Source organism: Sphaeramia orbicularis, chromosome 6, assembly GCF_902148855.1.
Source record: "Sphaeramia orbicularis chromosome 6, fSphaOr1.1, whole genome shotgun sequence".
Classification (NCBI taxonomy): Eukaryota; Metazoa; Chordata; class Actinopteri; order Kurtiformes; family Apogonidae; genus Sphaeramia; species Sphaeramia orbicularis.
Genome location: NC_043962.1, coordinates 34,221,999 through 34,243,485, shown reverse-complemented (window position 1 = coordinate 34,243,485; position 21,487 = coordinate 34,221,999). Strand labels below are relative to the sequence as shown.

Here is a 21,487-nt window from a genome sequence, read left to right as displayed (position 1 = left end):
TATAAAGGAATAAATAGTTGTTGGCATCTCACGTTAAATCTGCTTTCTTAATTAGATGGACGCTTAGGTGTGAAGCTGCATGAATGTGACACACGAATAGGAGTTTAATGTAAAAGCTGCCCGGGGGTTAGGAGTCACGATAAAACCATTAGCGCCGAACCATCTGCCTAAGCTCCCACCTCCTGAGTCATTAAAAAGGAAAATGGCATATGCACAAAGCTGGTTTTTCCACTAGATTTTAAGGCACAACACCTCAAAGACGACGCATAAATTTAGAGAAACTGCAGAATAGTACACATTTATCACACACAGAGAAAAAGCCTTCATCATCACACGCGCCATTCAGGCCCATTGATCAGCCAAGGGTTGAAACAGACGCGTTCAGTACAAAAGTCAAAACCCGTAGAGGGTAATCTAAATGAACAAGTTCTCAAGTGGATCAGCGTGCTTAAAATGATGGACGCTTCTCAGGATCAAGCCTTCAATTAGATTTTGTGAACGTCTGAGAGATTAAAGAGGCTTGCGAATGCATATATGTCCATCTACCCAGAATCCCAATGGAGGAGGGAGGCATAGGAAGCTTCAGAAGGAGACTAATGAGGTCCTCTGTGACAACGAAAAGATCTCATTTTCTCCTTGTTTTACTTCGCAGTGACAGACGATAAGGATTTATACATACAAACACTCTCATCCCTCTGTCCCTCTGCCTCCACCAGCAGCTCCAACATTAAATGCAGACTCTGCTTCTGATTTACCACTTGATCTGATAGCTGAGCTCTCACTTACATTCGGGCTAGGGAGGGCTGCGGTGTTTGGATTACCCAAGGGTTCCTTCAGCAGCTTGTCCCCAAGGATGGAGATGAGGTGCCGAGCCATGACCTCCTGCTGCTGCTGGGAACAGTGGTTTTCCAAAGACAGGATCACAGGGTATGCAGATACCTGACAGAAAATAAGGAAAGCAAAAAAAAAAACAAATAACAAGAAACCCCTGCTCCAAACAATTTGCATCAGTCGGCATTAGGGACTGTTGAGCCGCATTATGTAATAAATTCCCATTAATTTTGTAATTAATTCACATTATGTAATAAAAGTTCAAATTGTTATACGAATGTCACGTCATCTTGTAATAAAGCCGCATTATGTAATAAGCTGACGCATTTTGTAATAAACTACGTCAATGCATCATGTAGTAAATTTTTTCACATTAAGTTACGTTATTACAATTGAGAAATTTGTTACAAAATGCACTTGACACATTTTTATTTAAAAAAAAAATGTAATTAAAAATGAAATTAAAAATGTGTCAAGTGCATTTTGTAATAAATTTCTCAAATTGTAATAACTTACAACATAATTCGAAAAAATTTACTACATAATGCATTGAGGTAGTTTATTACAAAATGCGTCAGTTTATTACATAATGCGGCTTTATTACAAGATGACGTGACATTCTTATTACATTTTGAACTTTAATTACATAAAGGGAATTTATTACATAATGAGGCTCAACAAGGATGTAATGATAACCGGTATAACAATAGAGCGCAGTAAAATTACAGATGGTTAGTATTACCCTTTAAATTCTAATTATCATGATAACCGTGTTTGATTACCAAACATAGGTATAGTAAACATTTGTTTATTTAGTATATAAACTGTACATCTGCTCTTCCTTTATCAACTGCAGAAAATCAGGTCTGAATACCATTATGAATTCTTCTTAAAATAAATAACAGAACAAAATAGCAGTCATTGTGGATGTCAGTGATTGACACAACTCACACACAAAAAAAAAAAAAAAAAAAAAATAATAATAATAATAATAATAATAATAATAATAATAATAATAATAATAATGCATTTTATTTATAGGCACCTTTCTTGGGACTCAAGGACACCGTACAGTTAGCAAGGAGAGTATAAAATAAGCAATAAAACATAGAGTAAAAAGTAAAAGGCAGGTTACAGATGGTTAGTATTACCATTTAAATTCTAATTATCATGATAACCGTGTTTGAATACCACACTTTTAGGAGGAAAAAACCCAATATAAAGATCTGCTTTCATGTCAAATATTTGAGTATAGTTTTAATTTATGACAATTTTAATTTTACATACCTAATATTTGGAACCAATATTCACTTTTAAAGTCTTTGAAAAGGTTCGTTAAGCATCTGTGTGTTATTTATGCAATAAATTATATAAATTTTTCTCATCATATTTTATGTTTTTTTGCGTATTTTCTGGCCTTTTGTGTTTTTATAGCAGGTTAAAGTGAAAAAAAATAATAGACAGATGAGACAGATGAGGATGAGCTGAAAAAAAACAGATCCCAAACATGGGTATAGTAAACATTTGTTTATATAATATATAAAGACAAAATCAAAAGTACTGGAAAAACAGACAAAAAAGGCTCAGACCACTAAGGGTTAATATTTGAATGTTTCTGCAACAGAAGGTGCATTGTGCCTATTATTTTATTTTTTTATTTTTTTATTTTTTTTAAAGACAAATTGGTTAAATTATTTCAGTGTGTGTATAAGTACTTTTTGAACATTTTGAGCACAATTTCAATAATACTGTGATTATAATGATAACCGTGATCATTTTGGTCACAATAACTGTGATATGAAATTTTCATATCGTTACATCCCCAGTCGGCATATACTGTGCTGCTTTCTATGTGAAGTTCTGGATATACTGTGCTTCAGATACACAGCAGAGACAGGCCTGAACCACATGAATCGAAGATGGCTTGAAAGCAAATCATTGCTACCAGGGATGCTATTAATTAGAGCAAATTCAGCTCAGTAGGGACTCTTGGAGCCTATGGAGGAAAAGTGTGAACACAGTCTTAGATGCCAAGGGCGCCACTCCAGGAAGTGCATGTCATGTAATATACTCCACACTGTTACCTCAAAGGCATGCTGTTCCACTGTGGAGATGACATCCTTAAAGCGTAACTTAGTGGTCAGGGTGTAGCCATGGTAGACTACAGGCTCCATATTTTGCCCATCCCAGCAGTCAATTTCCAGACAGCGGCAGCCTTTCCTCAGAGCACTGTACCACAAACACACACACAAACACAAGGGTATACATACATGTCAAGACACATGAACACACACTGGGCTGTGCCAAGGCTGCGATAAGCACGCATGGTGTACAGCGTGAGAAATTAGAAGAAGTAGGCGGGTGCGTCGAGGAACAAACGGAACTATTTGAGCATGCACAAGCTGGATTGGAGCTCTCCACAGTCAAGCTATCACTGCACACTCCATACATGTAAGGAGCAATTATATCAATACACATGAATATTTGATTGACGACGTTGCATTGAAAAACGTGATGAATAAGAGAGGAACAGTTCCCCGTGTACCCCGTCTAACACCACAAAATGTTGCTTTTCCCCTTGCATTTACACTTCTTTCTTTTGTTTTTGATTGTATTTTTCAGTTTCTGTTGATAGTGCAATAAAAGTTCACTCAGCAGAGGTAATAAATATGGTAACGTAGAGTGTTATATTCACTTGCAACCCATTCAAATCTCTAACCTTTTTCGCTTCTGACACTTGTTAGTGTTGTGATATTTGGAGATGTTTATAGCTATTTTTATGACTTACAATGTTGGCACGCATATACAAGCTACTGCTCTGTTTTTGTTTGTTTATTTATTTATTTATTTATTTGCTGCTTATGCTGCCTTTTTGATGCACAGTTCTGTTTTTTCCTCTTTGGTCATAGTAATTTAACAAGGAGCGTTATGCTGTAAAACACACTGCACACTGCACATTTATGCAGTGAACCCACTGTTAATGGAGATGAGGTAAAGTGATTATAGTGTGTTTTGAGTCATATTGTGATTACAGCCTTTATCAAAGCGTGGATGAGGATCTGCATTTGTAGGCTAAACCCTATTTAGAGTTTGTTCCCAAGTTTATTTATTTAGCTGTATGCTTTTATGAATACGTGTCGCTTTTTTCAACAGCTGTGGTGTGATAAGAAAAACAGAAAAATCTTTTGTGTGTTGTGCATGTGCTGATTATTTCTTACACACTGCAAAAATCAAAATCTTGACAAGTGTATTTTTCTCATTTCTTGTCAAAATAGCTCATCGCACTTAAAATAGGACATAATCACCTAAAGCGGGGGTCTCAAACTCCTTTTCTTTCAGGGGCCACATTCAGCAAAATTTGATCTCCAGTGGGCCGAACCAGTAAAATAATAGCATAATAACCTATAAATAATGACAACTCCAAATTTTTGTCCTTGTTTTAGTGCAAAAAACCCCATTAACCCATAAAGACCCGGACCCATTTCTACTTCAAGGAAAATTAAGGGGGGCACAACACAGGTTAAATAGAGCACATAGAACACATTTCTAAAAAAAAATGTTTGATTCCACCACTAGGTGGCAGAGATCTCAAAAGTGACTTATTTGTCACTTTGGGCCTTCAAGAGTTAAATTATTTGTTAAACCTTAATCTTGAATTTCTAAAAATAAATCAGCATGAGAATGTATTTCTTTGTTTTTTTATTTGTATATCATCAGATCAACATCCAATATCATTAATACTCCCCCTACCTTCCTCTTCACACCACCAATCACATTCATTTCTACTCTCAAAGAAAGATCCTACCAGAACATAACATTTTTAACTCCACAACAAATAACCTAGGATCTCAACAACTACTGGGTGATTGCCAGTGTAGCAGAGAGGTTTATGTGTGCTTAGGCAAAATGGTGTGCTTTAAAACAGTTTCTCTCTTCAGTGAAGCAGAGACGCACGTCACACTTCTGACAGAGGGTGGTGGTTGCATTCTGTTTGCAGACTGTACAGCGGCCACGCTTGGTGCATTTCACAGGCCAGTGTGCAACCTGGTCCAGACGAACATCATTAGGAACTCTAACACGGACTCTCTTGGGAGTTGCTGGTTGAGGTGTGGTGTTGCTGTCGAGTGATGGGCGCCCCCTTTTTGCCTGGATGAGGATGAGGCTAGTTGCCACCTCTGCCTGGAATCTTCTTTGATTCAGTGGCCTCTCACCAAGCAGCTTGCAGTCACGGCGGTAGGTCAGCCATGCGTTGACCAAGGCTAGCATGATGCTGTGCCAGAAGAGGTAGATGTACCACCGCCGTGATCTCATGTTGTACTTGTACCTGGCAATACATCCATCATTGAGGTCAACCCCCCCCATGAAGGTGTTGTACTCTTTGACGACGTGTGGCTGGTTGACGTCAAGGAATGCCTTCTCTTGTTTGCTCCAGCGGCGAGCTTTGTCTTGTGGTTCCACTGCAGCGTGAGAGGAGATCAAGGTGACTGACCTGTTGTCATGCCACTTTACAATAGCCATGGACCCCCCTTTCTCCACCCTGGCATCAAAAGATCCTCTGCCTCTCTTGGCAAGACTCTTGTCATCCTCAAGCAGACATCCAGACAAGCGATTGCTGCGGAGTGTTCCTGTAATACATAAACAATAAGATAAGATGAGTGACAAAACTACAAACAAAAACAAGAGAGGCTAATGGAGAATATTATGCAGAGCGTAAAATGTTTATGTTGTTATTGCCTGTGTGTGTGTCAGTAAGTGTCAGTGTGCGTGTTAGTATGTGTGTGTGTTTGCATCTGTTACCTGTGTAGAAGATCTGCCGCTGAAGAAGCTGATGCACCAGTGCTGCTGAAGAGAACAGGTTGTCGGCGAACACTTTGTAGTTCTGGCCTGGTGGAAGAGTTTCACACAGCTTGAGCACCACGTCGCCTCCCATGCCAAGTGTGGTTCTTTTCCCAGTGCCACCTTCATACACCTGAAAATCACAGAGGATTCCTGTGGAAGTGCAACGGGCCCAGATCTTGAATCCCCAGGGGTGGGGCTTGCTCTTGACATACTGCCTTATTGGGCTGCGCGTTCCTCTGAAAGACACCATTTGCTCATCAATTGAGTTGTACTCTTCTGGAGTGATCTCAAGACATTGTTTGCGGAACCTATCAAGCCATGGACGGATCTTCCAGCACTTGTCCCCTTCTTGCCTGTTTGACAAATCCGTATTGTCAGTGAAGTGAAGAGATGTGAGCAGAGTCTGAAACCGATTGCGTGACATGTTATCAGCTACCATGGCACATCTTGTGTCGTTTTCCCAGTAGGCACGGTTTCCCGGAAGCTGGCAAAGACCCATGCGTAGATACATGCCAATTAGGATTTCCAGCTCCTTGACTGTGGTGGACACATTCTTGAGTGTGCCAGAGGTTTGGACACTGTACAGATTGGTTTGCACCATCATTGATTCTATCATCTCCTCTGTAATAAACCTCCTAAAGTACTGCAGGGGAGTGGGGAGCACATCTGGAGGTATGACACTCTCTCCTTTGAAGGTGCAGTCAGGGGCTTCAAAAGGTTTCTTTCTCCATGTGAACTTTTCTTGGCCAAGAGGGTGTTTGTTGGTTGAGGTACTTGGCTGAGGTGCTTCTCCTGGTTGAGACACTTCCCCTTCTGGTTGAGATATTTCCCCCACTGGTTGTGGCACTTCCCTATCTGACTCACATTCAGACTCACTTGACTCCTGATTCAAGGGAGTGTAATCGGGATCTCCAACAGGATCGTCTTCATCTGAGCTGGTATCACCAAATCCCTCAATCTCACTTTCATCTCCATTCTGAATCATGTCCAAAATCAACTGTCTGTGCTTATTCCAATCCCATCTCTTTTTCCTATCCATCTAGAGAAAAAAAAGTTAACTATTCATGTCTTGCAGCTGATGTCATGTCATGACAGAGTCCTAGACCTGCCATGTTGTTAATAGCTAGCTAATTGGTGCCAAACAGGTCTTATTGCAACCCATGAATAAAATTATATAACTAATATTGGTTCCATAAAGATAGAATAAACCATTTATACAATATATAACTAAATATTATTGAATCAGCAAAATAAACTGATCAGATCATGATTAGTTTTCTTATTGTGACACATATGTCACAACAATTTTTTTCAACAGTTTTTAGGCCAATTGCCCGATGTGACATCTGTGTCACACCAATATTTACGTGATAATTTTATACAAAGTTCTTCAAGAGATGTGTGAACAATAGCTTATTTTTGACAAACAGCATGATATTTAAACATTGCAATCCTTTAATTAGAAAAATCTTACCTTTTAGACTCAGAACAACCTATGTTAAAATTAGCTGGCTAGCTGGATTTTCCACATGCAACTTTTGGTCAAGTTCTGTTGTTTGGTATGGGATCAAATGATCACCCCACTGGTCACATGACCTATCATAAATGCGCTATAGGTGTCACTCTGGGACTTCATGAGTAAAAAATCAAGGAATTAGCTTAACATAGAACCATCCAGAATGTTTATAAGGTGTGAGACACCCGTGTCACCATGGGTCCTTTCGGGTTAAATTATGAAAATACTTACTTTTATAAACTATCCAAACAAAAAAAAGATGTGAATAACCTGAAAAAACTGACATTTCTTAAGAAAAATAAGTGCAATTTTAACAATACTATGCCTCAACTTATCATTTCTACATGTGCATTATGGATCAGATCTACAAAGACACTGAACACTGAGTAACAGGCAGAATATTATTAAAATTATGCTTAATTTTCTTTAGACATTTCAGGTTGTTCATATTTGTTCAGGTTATTCGCATTTTATTGTTACAGGATAGTTTGTAAATATAAATATTTTTTAATTTAATGTTATTTTTTGCACTAAAACAAAGACAAAAAATTGAAGCTGTCATTATTTATAGGCATAGTTTATTTATTTATTTATTTATTTATTTTTTCACATCAAACTGAGAAGAAAATATGGAGTCATTATTTTTTGTAGGTTATTATCATTTGACTGTAGATCATATTGGTCTGTATGTGGAACCGGAACTAAAATGAGTTCGACAGCCTTGACTGTAGAATTTTTGCACTTTCCAAATTCAACCCACGGGCCAGATTGGAACCTTTGGCGGGCCGCATTTGGCCCCCGAGCCGCATGTTTGAGACCCCTGACCTAAAGAGTAACTTGTAAGTGAGACATAACAACTTATTTTTAGATTTTTAAAATCTTGTTTCAAGAAATCTTACCAGGATAATTTTCACTTGTTCCATTGGCAGATTTTTTTTTCTTGGATTCAGCAAAAAAAATAATAATCTTGAATTAAGCAAAAAAAAATCTGCCAATGGAACAAGTGAAAATTATCTTGGTAAGATTTCTTGAAATAAGATTTTCAAGATCTACTGTCTAAAAATAAGTTCTTGTATCTCACTGAAAAGTTCCTCTTTAGGTGATTATGTCTTATTTTAAGTGTGATGAGATATTTTGACTAGTAATGAGAAAAATACACTTGTCAAGATTTTGATTTTTGCAGTGTGTAAGAAATAATCAGCACATGCACAACACACAAACGATTCATCTCTTTTTCTTATCACACCACAGCTGTTGAAAAAAGCAACATGCATTCATATTCATATTCACTTAGTAAGATTTAGATTTTTGCAGTGTATCTGTGGAGATTCTCAATTACCCAGATCCTCCTGGACTTTTGGAGGCTTCCTTTGCTTTCCCTCTACTAAGCACTTTACATGCATGAATTCATAATAAATAACATAATAAATTATTTAGAAATACATTGATTAGTCCTCTTTTATCCACTCTCCCACCCCTGTGATCATGGGGGAGTCCCTGTATTCTCCTCCTTTAAGTTTTTCATCATTCCCCCACAGCTTCCAGACCACTGGGTTGGAGGGCTGTGCTCTAGCAGCCGGTCGGGGGGGCTCAGCACTTTCACAGAGACCATAAATACAGCTCTTCTGCTGCCATCAGCCTCTTTTGTAATCACCTCCATTGTCCCATAAAGGAACCACTGCAATTTCACTGTCTGCCTCAGCATATGAGTAAGTCAGTGAAATGAGAGGAAAGAGAGAGTATCCAGATAACAGACATGTGGCCTGGAGGGGGGGCTTAAGACAGACGATAATGGGACATTCAGAGGCATTTAGATCTGTATCAAAGTCAAATAGTGCTTCAGTTGTCTTATCATTACTTTTCACCTACATAAATGTCAAATTTATGGAATAAACAACATTCAAAAGATCAATCGAACTGACAATTTAGTATGTTTTATACTTTCACACACAGGTCACGGTGATAAAGACCCATTTTTATTGGCTTATAGGGGTTTGTGTGTGGCAGTTCAGTTGTTGTAGTGCTGAAACATAACCACAAAAGCCCAAATACAAAGTGTTCTGAATCTTGTGTACTTTCTTACCAAATATAGGCATCCAGGTCACTCTTGCCCACAAGCTGATCTCCAGTCAGGTAGGTGTTGTGTGATGAGGAGATGAAGTAACTGGTGAGAGGCTGGTCCATGTCTTGGTACACAGATGTGTGGGCCTGGTTGAACACGCAGCAGTGCTTGGACTCCATGTACCTGAGGAAGCCTTCAAACGTCATGGATCTGTTGTCTCTGGCTGGAGGAAGAAGAAAAGCAAAGATAAGACTTCAAATCTACATCTGCTCTTCCTGTATCGACTGCAGAAAATCAGGTCTGAATACCATTAGGATTTCTTCTTCAAACAAATGACAGAACAAAAATGCAGTCGTTGTGGATTTCAGTGATTGACACAACTCAGAAAATGAATAAATAAATAAATAAATAAATAAATAAATAAATAATAATAATAATAATAATAATAATAATAATAATAATAATAATAATAATAGTAGTAGTAGTAGTAATAATAATGATAATACATTTTATTTATAGGCACCTTTCTTGGGACTCAAGGACACCGTACAGTTAACAAGGAGAGTATATATACAAGCTATAAAACACAAAAGTAAAAGACAGGTTAAAAACATATATAATAATAATAATAATAATAACAACAACAACAACAACAACAACAACAATAATAATAATTGGACTATGCAATTGTTATCACAAATGTACATTTCTATTAAAATGAATGTGATTTTTACAGGCACACCGACAAAAGTGCCATGATATTGTTGTGCATATCTCAATTACTGTATTATGTATTAGCTGTGGGTTGAATGTTAAATTAAGAAAACTTATAGTTTGATTAATGAATTAAGTTATTGATAAAGATGTAAAAGTACTTGAGGGGTAGGATTATATAAGTTTATACTTCCTACTCCTTTTCGACCATGCAAATTCAGACTTGCTCGTACTCGAAGACAGATTGTTCATTTAAATGTTATTTTGTTTTTGTTTTATTTAGAAAGAAAGAAAGAAAGAAAGAAAGAAAGAAAGAAAGAAAGAAAGAAAGAAAGAAAGAAAGAAAGAAAGAAAGAAAGAAAGAAAGAAAGAAAAGTTTTGAAAGTAGATAATGTGAAACCTTCCAGTTTAATAATTAGGACAATAGGTGCGAAATTACATTATAGAAGTCTGGTTCTTTAAATAAAACAGTCTAAGATAAAGACCTCAGGGGGAGAAGACTACAACCATTTCAGATGATATTTTACTTAGTAATTCTGTTTCCTGTGCCGCTAATTAAAACTTCAGCAGTGCGATATAATGGCTTTAATGTAATAAAATAACCACCGGTGAATGAAAGTGGAGCTTATGTAGGGAAGCCTCTTTATTTCTCATTTACTTTTATTTCCAATAAACACTCCAAATGCCCCACAGGTTAACCACTTTGGATAGAAGTGGCTTCAAGTGTTTGCTCTATTCTCCTCACAAAAAATAAAAGTCGACATCTACAAAAATTTAGAAATAAGGAAGAATATTGAAGAAATGAATGAGAGTGAAAAAAACAGACGGCGTATGAGTGTATGCTTTGACTTTGTTGTTGTAGTGTTATAGTGATGTGAATATAGACATTAGACACCTGGAGGAGAAGCTAAAAGTCGAACACAGGAAACAGAGAGTTAGATCTTCTGTTAACCCTTTCATGCATGAATTGTTAAACTAGTGGTATTTTTGACATAAATCTTCATATCTTTAGCATAATACACTGCTATTCCTTGTAGTGGATTCCATGCATCAACAGTTTTTCATGTAAGAATGTGATATTGATTTTTTAAACACATCCATAAAGCTCTTTCCACAAATAGAATATATCACTGATTTAAGAAAACCTTCAATTTTAGTGTAAAATATATCTGTCTTTAGTGATTATGTTCTGGGAAACTTGAGACAAAATGACAAAAACATTAGGATTAAACTAGTAACAAATTATTCCGTAAACTGCAGATTATTAGATTATTTCTTTGTAACCAACGTTTTGATTTCATTAAATAATACATCAGGATAAGTCAGTGGTTTCCAACCTTTTTTGGCTCATGACCCCGTTTTAACATCACAAATTTCTGGCAACTCCAGACGTTCAAAATGGACATGTTTTGGTTTTTTTTTTTTTCTTTTTGTTTTTTTTGCTAAAATTAATTTGTTTTTGATCATGTAATAGTTTGCTATACTATGTTGCAAATAAATGTTAATTTTAAATAACATTTAGTCTATATACTGTAATGTATATTATTCTGGACAGAGGCAGAAAAGCCAGGTGTAGATTACTGCACAAAGGGAGAGTTTAATTTGCCTTGGTCAGGATATGTACAGTCAATCCAGCTTGGATTTACAAGGCTGACAATTAAAACTGAATAAACAATAACTCAAACTATGAATTATGAAAGAGCTACAGCATCTGAAACTGATCACAATGAACATTTGAAAGATAAACAGTACCACAGTGCTTCAGTTTCAGCTTCACAGTTTGTCATGTCTTTAATGTATTGTGATTGTCTGTCTCAACTCACCATATATTTTTTATTGGTAAGGTTTATTTATTTATTTATTTATTTATTTATTTTTACATTTTTATCAATTACTTGTAATTTCAGGCAACCCCATTTGAATTCCAGGTGACCCCACGTGGGGTCCTGACCCCAAGGTTGAAAAACACTGGGATAAGTTAAGACTTTATTTACCCCACAGTGGGAAAGCCAAGTGTAATAGCAGCATTTAAAGTAAGTTTAAGAAATATTCGAAAACACAATGGAATGATTAAGTCTTAGAATCATTACTGCAATTAATAGCTTTAATTAAAGACTGCATAACTGTCCACTGCAGTGAAGTCATGCATGAAAGGGTTAACCTGCAGCACTGGTTATTAGAGGAGGACTGTTTCCTCTGTTTTGCTGTTTTCATTGGTATGACTTGACTGGTGGAAAAGTAAGACCCAGACAACATCTGCTCTAGCCCACTGATGTGCCTGACTCTTCCATTTTCCTTCTGTCATTTTCTTCTTTGTGCCTCTGGGTTTACATTACATTGCTTTATTATTCACCACTGGAGATGAGCTGAACCTCTGTTAAAACCAGCTAAGCATCAGTATTTGACAAGGCTGCTTTTCATTGACGATCCTAAAGAATACAGTCGTTCATAATAAAAGCAGGCGTACTGACACAACACACAGCCCCCCCCCCCACACCCCCTTCACTCACCTGTCTCTTCAATCTCATATCTGTCGATCAGATTCTCCACCATCCCCTCATTTGCTGTGAGCTCCATCTGCTCCTTGTGGAGGAAGCTGAGGAGGCTGATGGCGGGTAAAGTCATCTGGCCTGAGGCGTACTTCCGGTAGAGTTGCTGGATTTCTGCTAACCTAGTGGCAGGGCGCTTTCTTCTCCACATTTTGTCCTGCGCATGATAATGTACAATTGTTTAGTCTGTTGTCATCGCATAAATAAAACATTTGTGTTTTTAGAACTTTTCTTCAAGAATTTCTGGGATCATTTTACAGCATATATTAGACTGTTACCCATAACACTTGATATAACCCCCCTCCATGGGGTATTGTTTTTTGGTTTGTTTGTTTGTTTGTTAGCACTCTAGCAGCAAAACTATTTCTTCAGTTCATACCAAATTGGGTTTATAGATTGCCAGTGACCCAGAATAGACCTAATTACATTTTGGGAAAAGTAGGTACCCAGTCAGCATGTCCATGTGGGCCCCAGAAGGGTTACATTTGGGCTGCATATGAGGGTCTCATGTGGGTTTGTCCTCAGTTTCCATGGTGACCCCACATGTGATTGCCCGTATCAGAATCAGAATCCAAATCAGAGTCAGAGATCTGAATATCTCATGTTATTTATTCTTCACACTATTTATCCCACAATATGTATCTTTCATGTCATTTGCACTACTTCTCATGTTATTTGCACGACTTAAATTCTATGTTTTACACATATGTTACTTTGCAATACTTTCATTCTGTAATGTAAATAACGGTGCCTTTTACTGATATTTGTTGTCTGTCTGTAAATTCTTGCATTGAACCTGAGAGCTCTACCTCAATTTCATTGTACTTGGTACAATGACAATAAAGAGATTCTGATTCTGACTTTGATTCTGATTCTGATATAGGCAAACACATGTGGGGTCACCATGGAAACTGCGGACAAACCCACATGGGACCCTTACATGCAGCCCAAATGTAACCCTTCTGGGGCCTACATGGACATGCTGGCAGGGTATAAGTTCAAATTTTTTATGAATTTTGTTAAATCTTTTTTTTTTTCCCCCCATTTACTTATAATGGGCAAAATTTCAAATGTCTTTAGCAGCAAAACTATCGGTTGAATTCATACCAAATTGGGTTTATAGATTGTCAGTAACCCAGAGTAGATGTGGTTACATTTTGGGAAAAGCAGATCAAAGTTAAAATTTTTTATGAATTTTTTAAATCTTTTTTTTTCCCCATTTCCTTATAATGGGCGAAACTTCAAATGTCTATAAAAGCATCATTTTTGTTTAAGTTTACTCCAAACTTGGCACATATATAGGGGCAGTTGATATCCTGACATCCTGACATGCATAGACATGATGACATCAGATGGATCGATGCCAAAATAAGCGACAGTATGTGCGAGGGGCGGGGTTTGTTGTGTCTGGCACCACTTGTGTTCTATTTAGACACATTCCTCTTTTTATTTCATCACCTTTGACCACATGCAAAGATTACAAACTGAGTCTTACTTGCACTTGATCTATGAAGAATGAATCACATAGTTATAATCATTTCATTGCAAGACACAAAACTATTTAATTCCAGCTTTATAGAACAGTGTAGATGTCATTTGATAAAGCAGATGTGTTCTACAGTACATATCCCATCATATTAAATGGATTCAGGTCAATTTAAAGCTAATACTTTTTTCTTTTTGTGTCATTTTGCAGATGCTTTAAATGTTAGTACTTTTAAGCACATCGACAGCCTTCTAAAAATACACAGGAAATAGTAAATTGAAATGTATACTAGCATTTACCTGAGTTCACAGTTAAAATACTACTTTTTGGGATTCAGCATGAGTGAGAAGAAAGGAAAAGACAGGGTGTACACTCTGCACAAAGATCTCCCATCTTCTCTTACTGCACCCCTCCCTCCCTTTCCTCTGTATCTCTTACTCCCATCAAATACTGAGGCAATGTCTGTGTGACTTTCTCATTCCAGTCCCTTTCCTCTCCTTGTCATTCCTCTCTGTCAGTGAGACAAAAGCGTCTGTGACTTTCTGCGGCTTTGTGTGCATCTCTCTTTCTCCATACCTTTCATCTCTCTGTTCTGCAGCCCTTCACACTTCAGACATATGCCTAAGCCAGTGTTGCGACTGGGTATCCAGCAGTGGGCTGGGTTCCCTCTATGTGTCGCCTCAAAGCTCCTACATCTGCTGCTGTTCATTAACCTTTAATGCAGTTGGAGTTACAATATCGAACTAAACCCATGGATCTGCTGTTGTATGCTGTGTAATATGTCTAACCTCTGACCATTAACCAAAGGATGGTTGATGATCTCACATAATATGAGGAGAAATCTGTCTCACATTAGCACTGAGGAGGCATTAGCTAGTTAGAGTTAAGCTTAGTTCTTGTAGAGTAATGGACAAAGTTTCCTGTAAACTCAATGAGAATGAATGTAAAGCACAGCCTACCTTATAGGAAGTACTGGTGGGATCTGCTGAATATATATAGAGAAATATATTTAGAAGGCAAAAAATCCAAAAACTGATCTAATACTAACTGTTTAACAGGTTTCAGGGAAATAGGGGAAATGGTGTTGCTATGGTGACAAACATTCCAGTCCACTGGGAATGTTGTATTAACAGAACATCAGAACTATCACTCTCATAACTAACTGTATGGTGGAGGAGGATTCAAACTGGTCTTATCTATGGTAGTCATTTTTTTTTTTTTTTTTTTTGCATGAGTTGTGGGCAGCACAGAGGGAAAAGTAGTAGAAGGCTACCTTCATTTTAGTGGTTGGTAAAAACTTTAGAGTGGGTGAAAAGTTTTTTCATCTTTAAGACATGCAGTTATATCTGAGCATTATTAAGAGTTTTATTACGAAATGATTGGCAGTTAGTCAATTTAAACTAGTTATCTAAGTCACAGAGGTTATAGCGATCATGAAAAAGACTAGTACTACTACTACTACTATTACTACTAGTACTGCTACTACTACTAGTACTGCTACTACTATTACTACTACCATTACTACTAGTACCACTACTGCAATTACTACTACTACTATTACTACTACTACTACTACTACTACTACGACTAGTATTACTACTAATACTACTACTTCTAGTACTACTAGACACCAGTTGGTTTACAGGTTTACTCATCACTACAAGATATACGATACAGTGGTTCACATTTTGCATACTACTACTATTACTACTACTACTACTACTACTACTATTACTACTACTACTACTACTACTACTACTACTATTACTACTACTACTACTACTACTACTATTACTACTACTACTACTACTACTACTACTATTAGTACTACTACTACTACTACTACCACTACTACTACTATTACCACTACTACTACTACTACTGCTTCTACTACTACTAGTAGTAATAGTACTGCTACTACTAGTACTACTACTGCTACTACTAGTACTGCTACTACTACTACTACTACTACTACTTCTACTACTACTACTACTGCTACTACTAGTACTGCTACTACTACTACTACTACTTCTACTACTACCACTACTACTACTAGTAGTGATACTACTACTGTTACTGCTACTACTAGTACTGCTACTACTACTACTACTACTACTAGTACTACTACTATTACTACTACTACTACTACTAGTAGTAGTAGTACTGCTACTACTACTACTGCTTCTACTACTACTAGTACTGCTACTACTACTACTGCTTCTACTACTACTACTGCTACTACTGCTACTACTAGTACTGCTACTACTACTACTACTACTACTACTACCACTACTACTAATGCTACTACTACTACTACTACTACTACTACTGCTACTACTACTACTACTAGTGCTACTACTACTACTACTACTACTACTACTACTAGTGCTACTACTACTACTACTACTGCTACTGCTACTACTACTACTACTACTACTGCTACTACTACTGCTGCTACTACTAGTACTACTACTACTATTACTACTAGTAGTAGTAGTGATACTACTACTGCTACTACTACTAGTGATGATACTACTGCTACTGTTGTTGCTACTACTACTACTACTGCTACTACTACTATAACTACTGCTAATTATATAGTTCACATATAAGTGTATATATAATAGTGAATTTATAAATTGTGATGATGAGATGATGACAGAATTAAATTAAGAGTACACTTATGAACACTTGAGAGGAGCACACATGTTGTCCATATGATGAAATTCCTTGTGACTTGTAAAACAAACCAACAGAGTTCTCCACATTCACATCTCTGACCGTCAGACTGCAGAACATGCTCTAAACATGGAATATGTTCCATCTGAACACATGTCCAGGCTACCCATGGCTCTGCTGTATCTCTAAGGTTCTGGTGTATTGAAATGTTTCATCCCCTTCTACAGGTGGAGTTACACTTACATACATTTTATACACTTAACCCAGTGGAGCCTCTTGATATAAATGAAGACCTGAATCTGTCTTGTTACCTTCAATTGGTCACATATAAATAAATCCTGTATATGTGGATTAATTTGCACTTTCAGTTCCCACAGAATAAGGGTGAAGTTCTCTGGTGTTTATATGATCTTATCCATTTGTATGCTTTGGATGAAAAGACACAGATTTGATAGAATTTGTTTCTCTTAAATGAATCAAATCTGTGTTTTTGTTTTAATTAATGTATTACATAATCTGAAACAATGGAATGTAGCCGACAGTTTAGTGAGCTGTTTTTGAAGGATGCTGTTGTGGTCCAATGGTGGAAGGTAACTACTAAACCTAATAGTATCTAAAGTACTTCACTGAGCTCAATCTCACAGCAGTAACATACAACATACAACTGCAGCAGTAAAATTCATCCAAAATATTAAATACAATAATGTAAAAGGAACCACTGACCAGTTTATAGACACAGCTAAGCATAAAACCCAATATATCACTCTGTCCGATTATTTCAGTATGTCTTTCATTAACCCATGAAGATACAGTTCTACTTTTGTGGTCGTTAATTCCCAAATGATGATTTTTTCCCCCCATTTATTATGAAATAATTCTCTGTATTTTGTATTTTTCCAGTGAAAATAAGGTATTTTCCAATATTTAATTTACTGATCATGTAGATATTCATAAAAGATTAAACTTTAGGGTTATTATACCAAAAAACAGAAAAATGTGACTTTTTCAGTAAAGTATATCATTAACTGAACATAAAACAAGTGTCTAAAACCGGTGTTATTCATCCAACTCCATGAGTTTTACTGGTGAATCACTGTTGTAGAAGATGATCATGTTCACTACGGAGCCTCTGAACGTCCAAACGAGTCATATCTGATGACCATGAAAAGATGATGAACTGTATTTTACATCAATTATTTACATGGATTGATAGGATTAATGGATCAACGGTAGCAGGTCGTTTCGGACCCTGGACGTTTGGAACATGAGGCGGTTCGCACTGGGCCTGGATGTTTCAAACCCTGGGATGTAGACTTTTCAGGCCAGACTTGGCCCATTGATATACATATAATACAAAGAAATATGTAAATGTGTACAAGGTATTTGACACTGTATCATGATTGAAAGCCAACCTCAATTTGTTGATAAGATGAATAGTTTCATTAGTTTGTCCCCCAATAACTTTGAAAGTAGCATTTCAGAGAGCTTGGTACATGTCATTTGTGATGTAGATCTCATAATCTTGATATGAATATAATTTATCTGATACATACTTAGAATATCTTCTTCTAAATGAATTATGTAAACATGAGTGTACTGGGGGAGGAGTTTAAAATGTGCTATGCCATGAATGAAGCATCTAACTCACTGTAAAACTGTAGAGCTGAGTGACAGAGTTTTTGGGGGAGGGCTTACAGCAGAGGTCAAAAACACGCAGCCCAGAGCCCAAATCCGGCCTACCAAAGGGTCCAGGCTGACCCGTGGGATGAATTTGTGAAATGCAAAAATTACACTGAAGATATTAATCACTTCAGTTCAGGTTCCACATACAGACCAATATACTCTCAAGTGATCAGTAAAATACTATCATAATAACCTATAAATACTCACAACTCCAATTTTTTCTCTTTGTAAATGTATATTTTTATGTCATTTTACTGTATTTACACTAAAACAAACTATCATTCCACAAAAATGTGAATAACCTAAACAAATATGAACATTTTGAAATGTATGAAGTGCAACTTTACCAATATTCTGCCTGTTATTAAATGTTTTGTATATTTGTAGATCCACTATGATCCGTAAGTTGTAATTTACATGTGTAAATGATAAATTAAGACGTAATATTGTTCAAATTGCACTTGGTTTTCCTAAGAAATTTCCGTTTGTTCATGTTATTCACATTGTTTTATAGGATAGTTGGTAGATGTAAACATTTTCATAGCATAATTTAACTTTTATTGTTCTAAAAGTTTAGAGTTGACATTATTTTCATATTATTATGTCATTATTTCACTGGTCCAGTCCACTTCAAATCAAATTTGACTTATCTGAACTAAAATGGGTTTGACACCCCTGGTTTACAGAGATTATCCCATACCACCCTCACCAGATGATAAGAAACCATGCTAATTAGGCCCAGTAGGCTTGTGAGGCAAAACGTCTTGACCAGGAAGGCGAACCGTCCAGAAAAGTGCGAAATGGAGGAGGTGAAACGCCTGGGTGCAAAACATCTGGCAACCGGATTAACAGGTATTAAACATTTTAGATTAGTAGACGGTTTTGATTGCTAGTGGATGTTTGGGTCTTTATGGGTTAAGTATTTGACCAGCTGGACTCCAGTATGGAAACCAATAGAGCAAAGATATTATCAATAATTTAATTATTGTCCCTAAACTAAAAATAAAATTGAGGAAACATTCCAGCAGAAGAGTGGTGCCAGAGCCCTATAAAGAGAGTTACGACAGGCTTTGATGATGCTGCTCTGGTGATCACGTGGTTCATGTAAGCCTGAACTGTTCTAAATGAACTGAGCACTCCATGTTAATCAATGGGACGAACAGCAGTGAGCATGGTAAATCTGAAAATAAACAACAATTGTGATACAAAGAAAATATGTATCTGTGAAAAATCTCATAATGCAAATGTGAAATAATAGAAAACCTCAAACCAGTTTCCTTTTTCTGCCTCTGCAGCTGTTTTTCTGTCCAGTATTTTAGATGAAATTCCAAGGCAACTTCCAATTTATATCAAATGTCTTTGCTATCAGTCCTTCAAAATGAAAATATGGTCATATTAAACAGTATTTCAGAGACAATCACACTTACAGGCTTTTATGATCAGTGAGCAGAGTTGGCTAGAGGAAAAGGCTGCCACTTTTATTATGTCATTCTCATAAAAAGTCATTTTTTTTGTGGTAAAGTGTGGTAATAGTGCTGGGTTCATTTCTTTTGTGTAGATGAGTGTCTGTTAACATGCATTCACTGCCATTAGGAGGATTTAAAGGGGTCATAATTTGCTAAACCCACTTTTATTTGTCTTTTGTACATTTATTTGTGTATTTGGACCCTAATAGTTCAAAAAGTTTGAATTTGAACCCTCCAGGTGCTGCAAAGCTATCTTTATATTCATTTGGCAAAAATCGAGTGGATTTCTACAACCTGTTTTAATTCCTGCTTAATTTGTTACGTCTATAAGGGGTTACATCACGACATTTGCACATATAAGGTCAAGAATATTTCTCTGAGTACACCATAATTGTTTGTCAGCAGCAGCAGTTGTAGTCCATACTGAAAATATGTCCAAACTTTGAGCTGATTACCTAAAATGTTCAGTTGTTGGTTGTATTAACAAACACAAGTGACTGAATGGGTCATGTAAACATTTCCTGCTAACAGCATTTCAGTTCAGTATAATTTTAATTATCATAGACTCACCTGAGTGGGCTTTACAATTTGTTGAAAACTCACTTCAATTGTGATCCAGGACTGAACAGTACAGAAGGATACTTCATCTGCACTGCCATCAGACTCTATGATACTGTAGTCTGATGACTGATGGCTGATATTAGCTTGTTTAATTGTGTTTCTGCTTGGTTTCCTTTATACTCTTGTGCTGATGGAACAATTAATTTCCCCCTGAGGATGAATAAAGTTTATCTGTAGCTGTATCTTGACAGACAAAAAAAAAAAAAATTGAAGGACGTCAGGAGTAACCACAGAGGAGACATAATCCCTCGGGATGGAAAAACAGTCCTGGAAGGGTGATAAATACTATATACAGAAAAATGTACACATGTATACATACAGAAAATAACTGTATTATTGTTACATTAGTAACAGCACATTGCTATGAATGTCATCATACTAACATTTGCCTTTAGCATGGAGCGCTGCTGTGCCAACTGTGCGTCACCACAGAGCACACATGGGGAAAAAAAAACGATATGCAATGTGGGATAAATGATGCTACAAATTCCAAAAATATGTTATGGTCACAGTTAATCAAAGTAGGAATACATCATGACAATAGAAGCCAAGGTCAGTGAAGCTTACACTGAAGATCCACTGATTTGGTGTTGGTTGTTTTAATAAGTTTGACATGAACTTCCTCCCTGGTTGTCTGTGTAAATCTGAACGTATTGGTTTAGTGTGATTCACTGGTGCACAACAATAGTTATTGCCAGTAGTCATAGTCCAGCAGAGCCATTCCTGTCTACACCAGACTGAAATGGCTTGGCCCTGAGCCTGTCAGAACCATTGGGCATACAGGTTTGATGTGATAATTCCCAGGCAGTGAACATGAAGCCCTGTACATGGCCTCTGTCTCTGCATCACTGCACCTCTCTCCACATGCTCAGTTAGTAAGACTCATTGGGGAGCACAGTATGCTTGTGTACATAACTGTCAGTTTTTGCTTCTGTGTTTTCCCGCATCTGTGCAAAGTAGAAAGAGGGTCAGTGGTAAATCAGGGATCAGCAGTCTATTCTCTCCATATACCTGTGTTGGCATGCTGACTCACACGTGTGC

At 36.9% G+C, this 21,487-nt stretch overlaps 1 protein-coding gene across 1 annotated transcript in view; it reads right to left on the bottom strand.

Annotated features, from left to right (window-relative positions):
* Positions 1 to 21,487, bottom strand: part of LOC115420502 (1-phosphatidylinositol 4,5-bisphosphate phosphodiesterase zeta-1-like) — a 54,077-nt gene that overhangs the window by 11,140 nt on the left and 21,450 nt on the right. The window contains exons 2-5 of the mRNA XM_030135773.1: positions 12,473 to 12,668; positions 9,270 to 9,471; positions 2,916 to 3,060; positions 787 to 939 (exon numbers count right to left, since the gene is read on the bottom strand). Of these exons, the coding sequence (XP_029991633.1) occupies positions 787 to 939; positions 2,916 to 3,060; positions 9,270 to 9,471; positions 12,473 to 12,662 (690 nt within the window). The 5' untranslated portion in view covers positions 12,663 to 12,668. The remainder of the gene's footprint in view (positions 1 to 786; positions 940 to 2,915; positions 3,061 to 9,269; positions 9,472 to 12,472; positions 12,669 to 21,487) is intronic.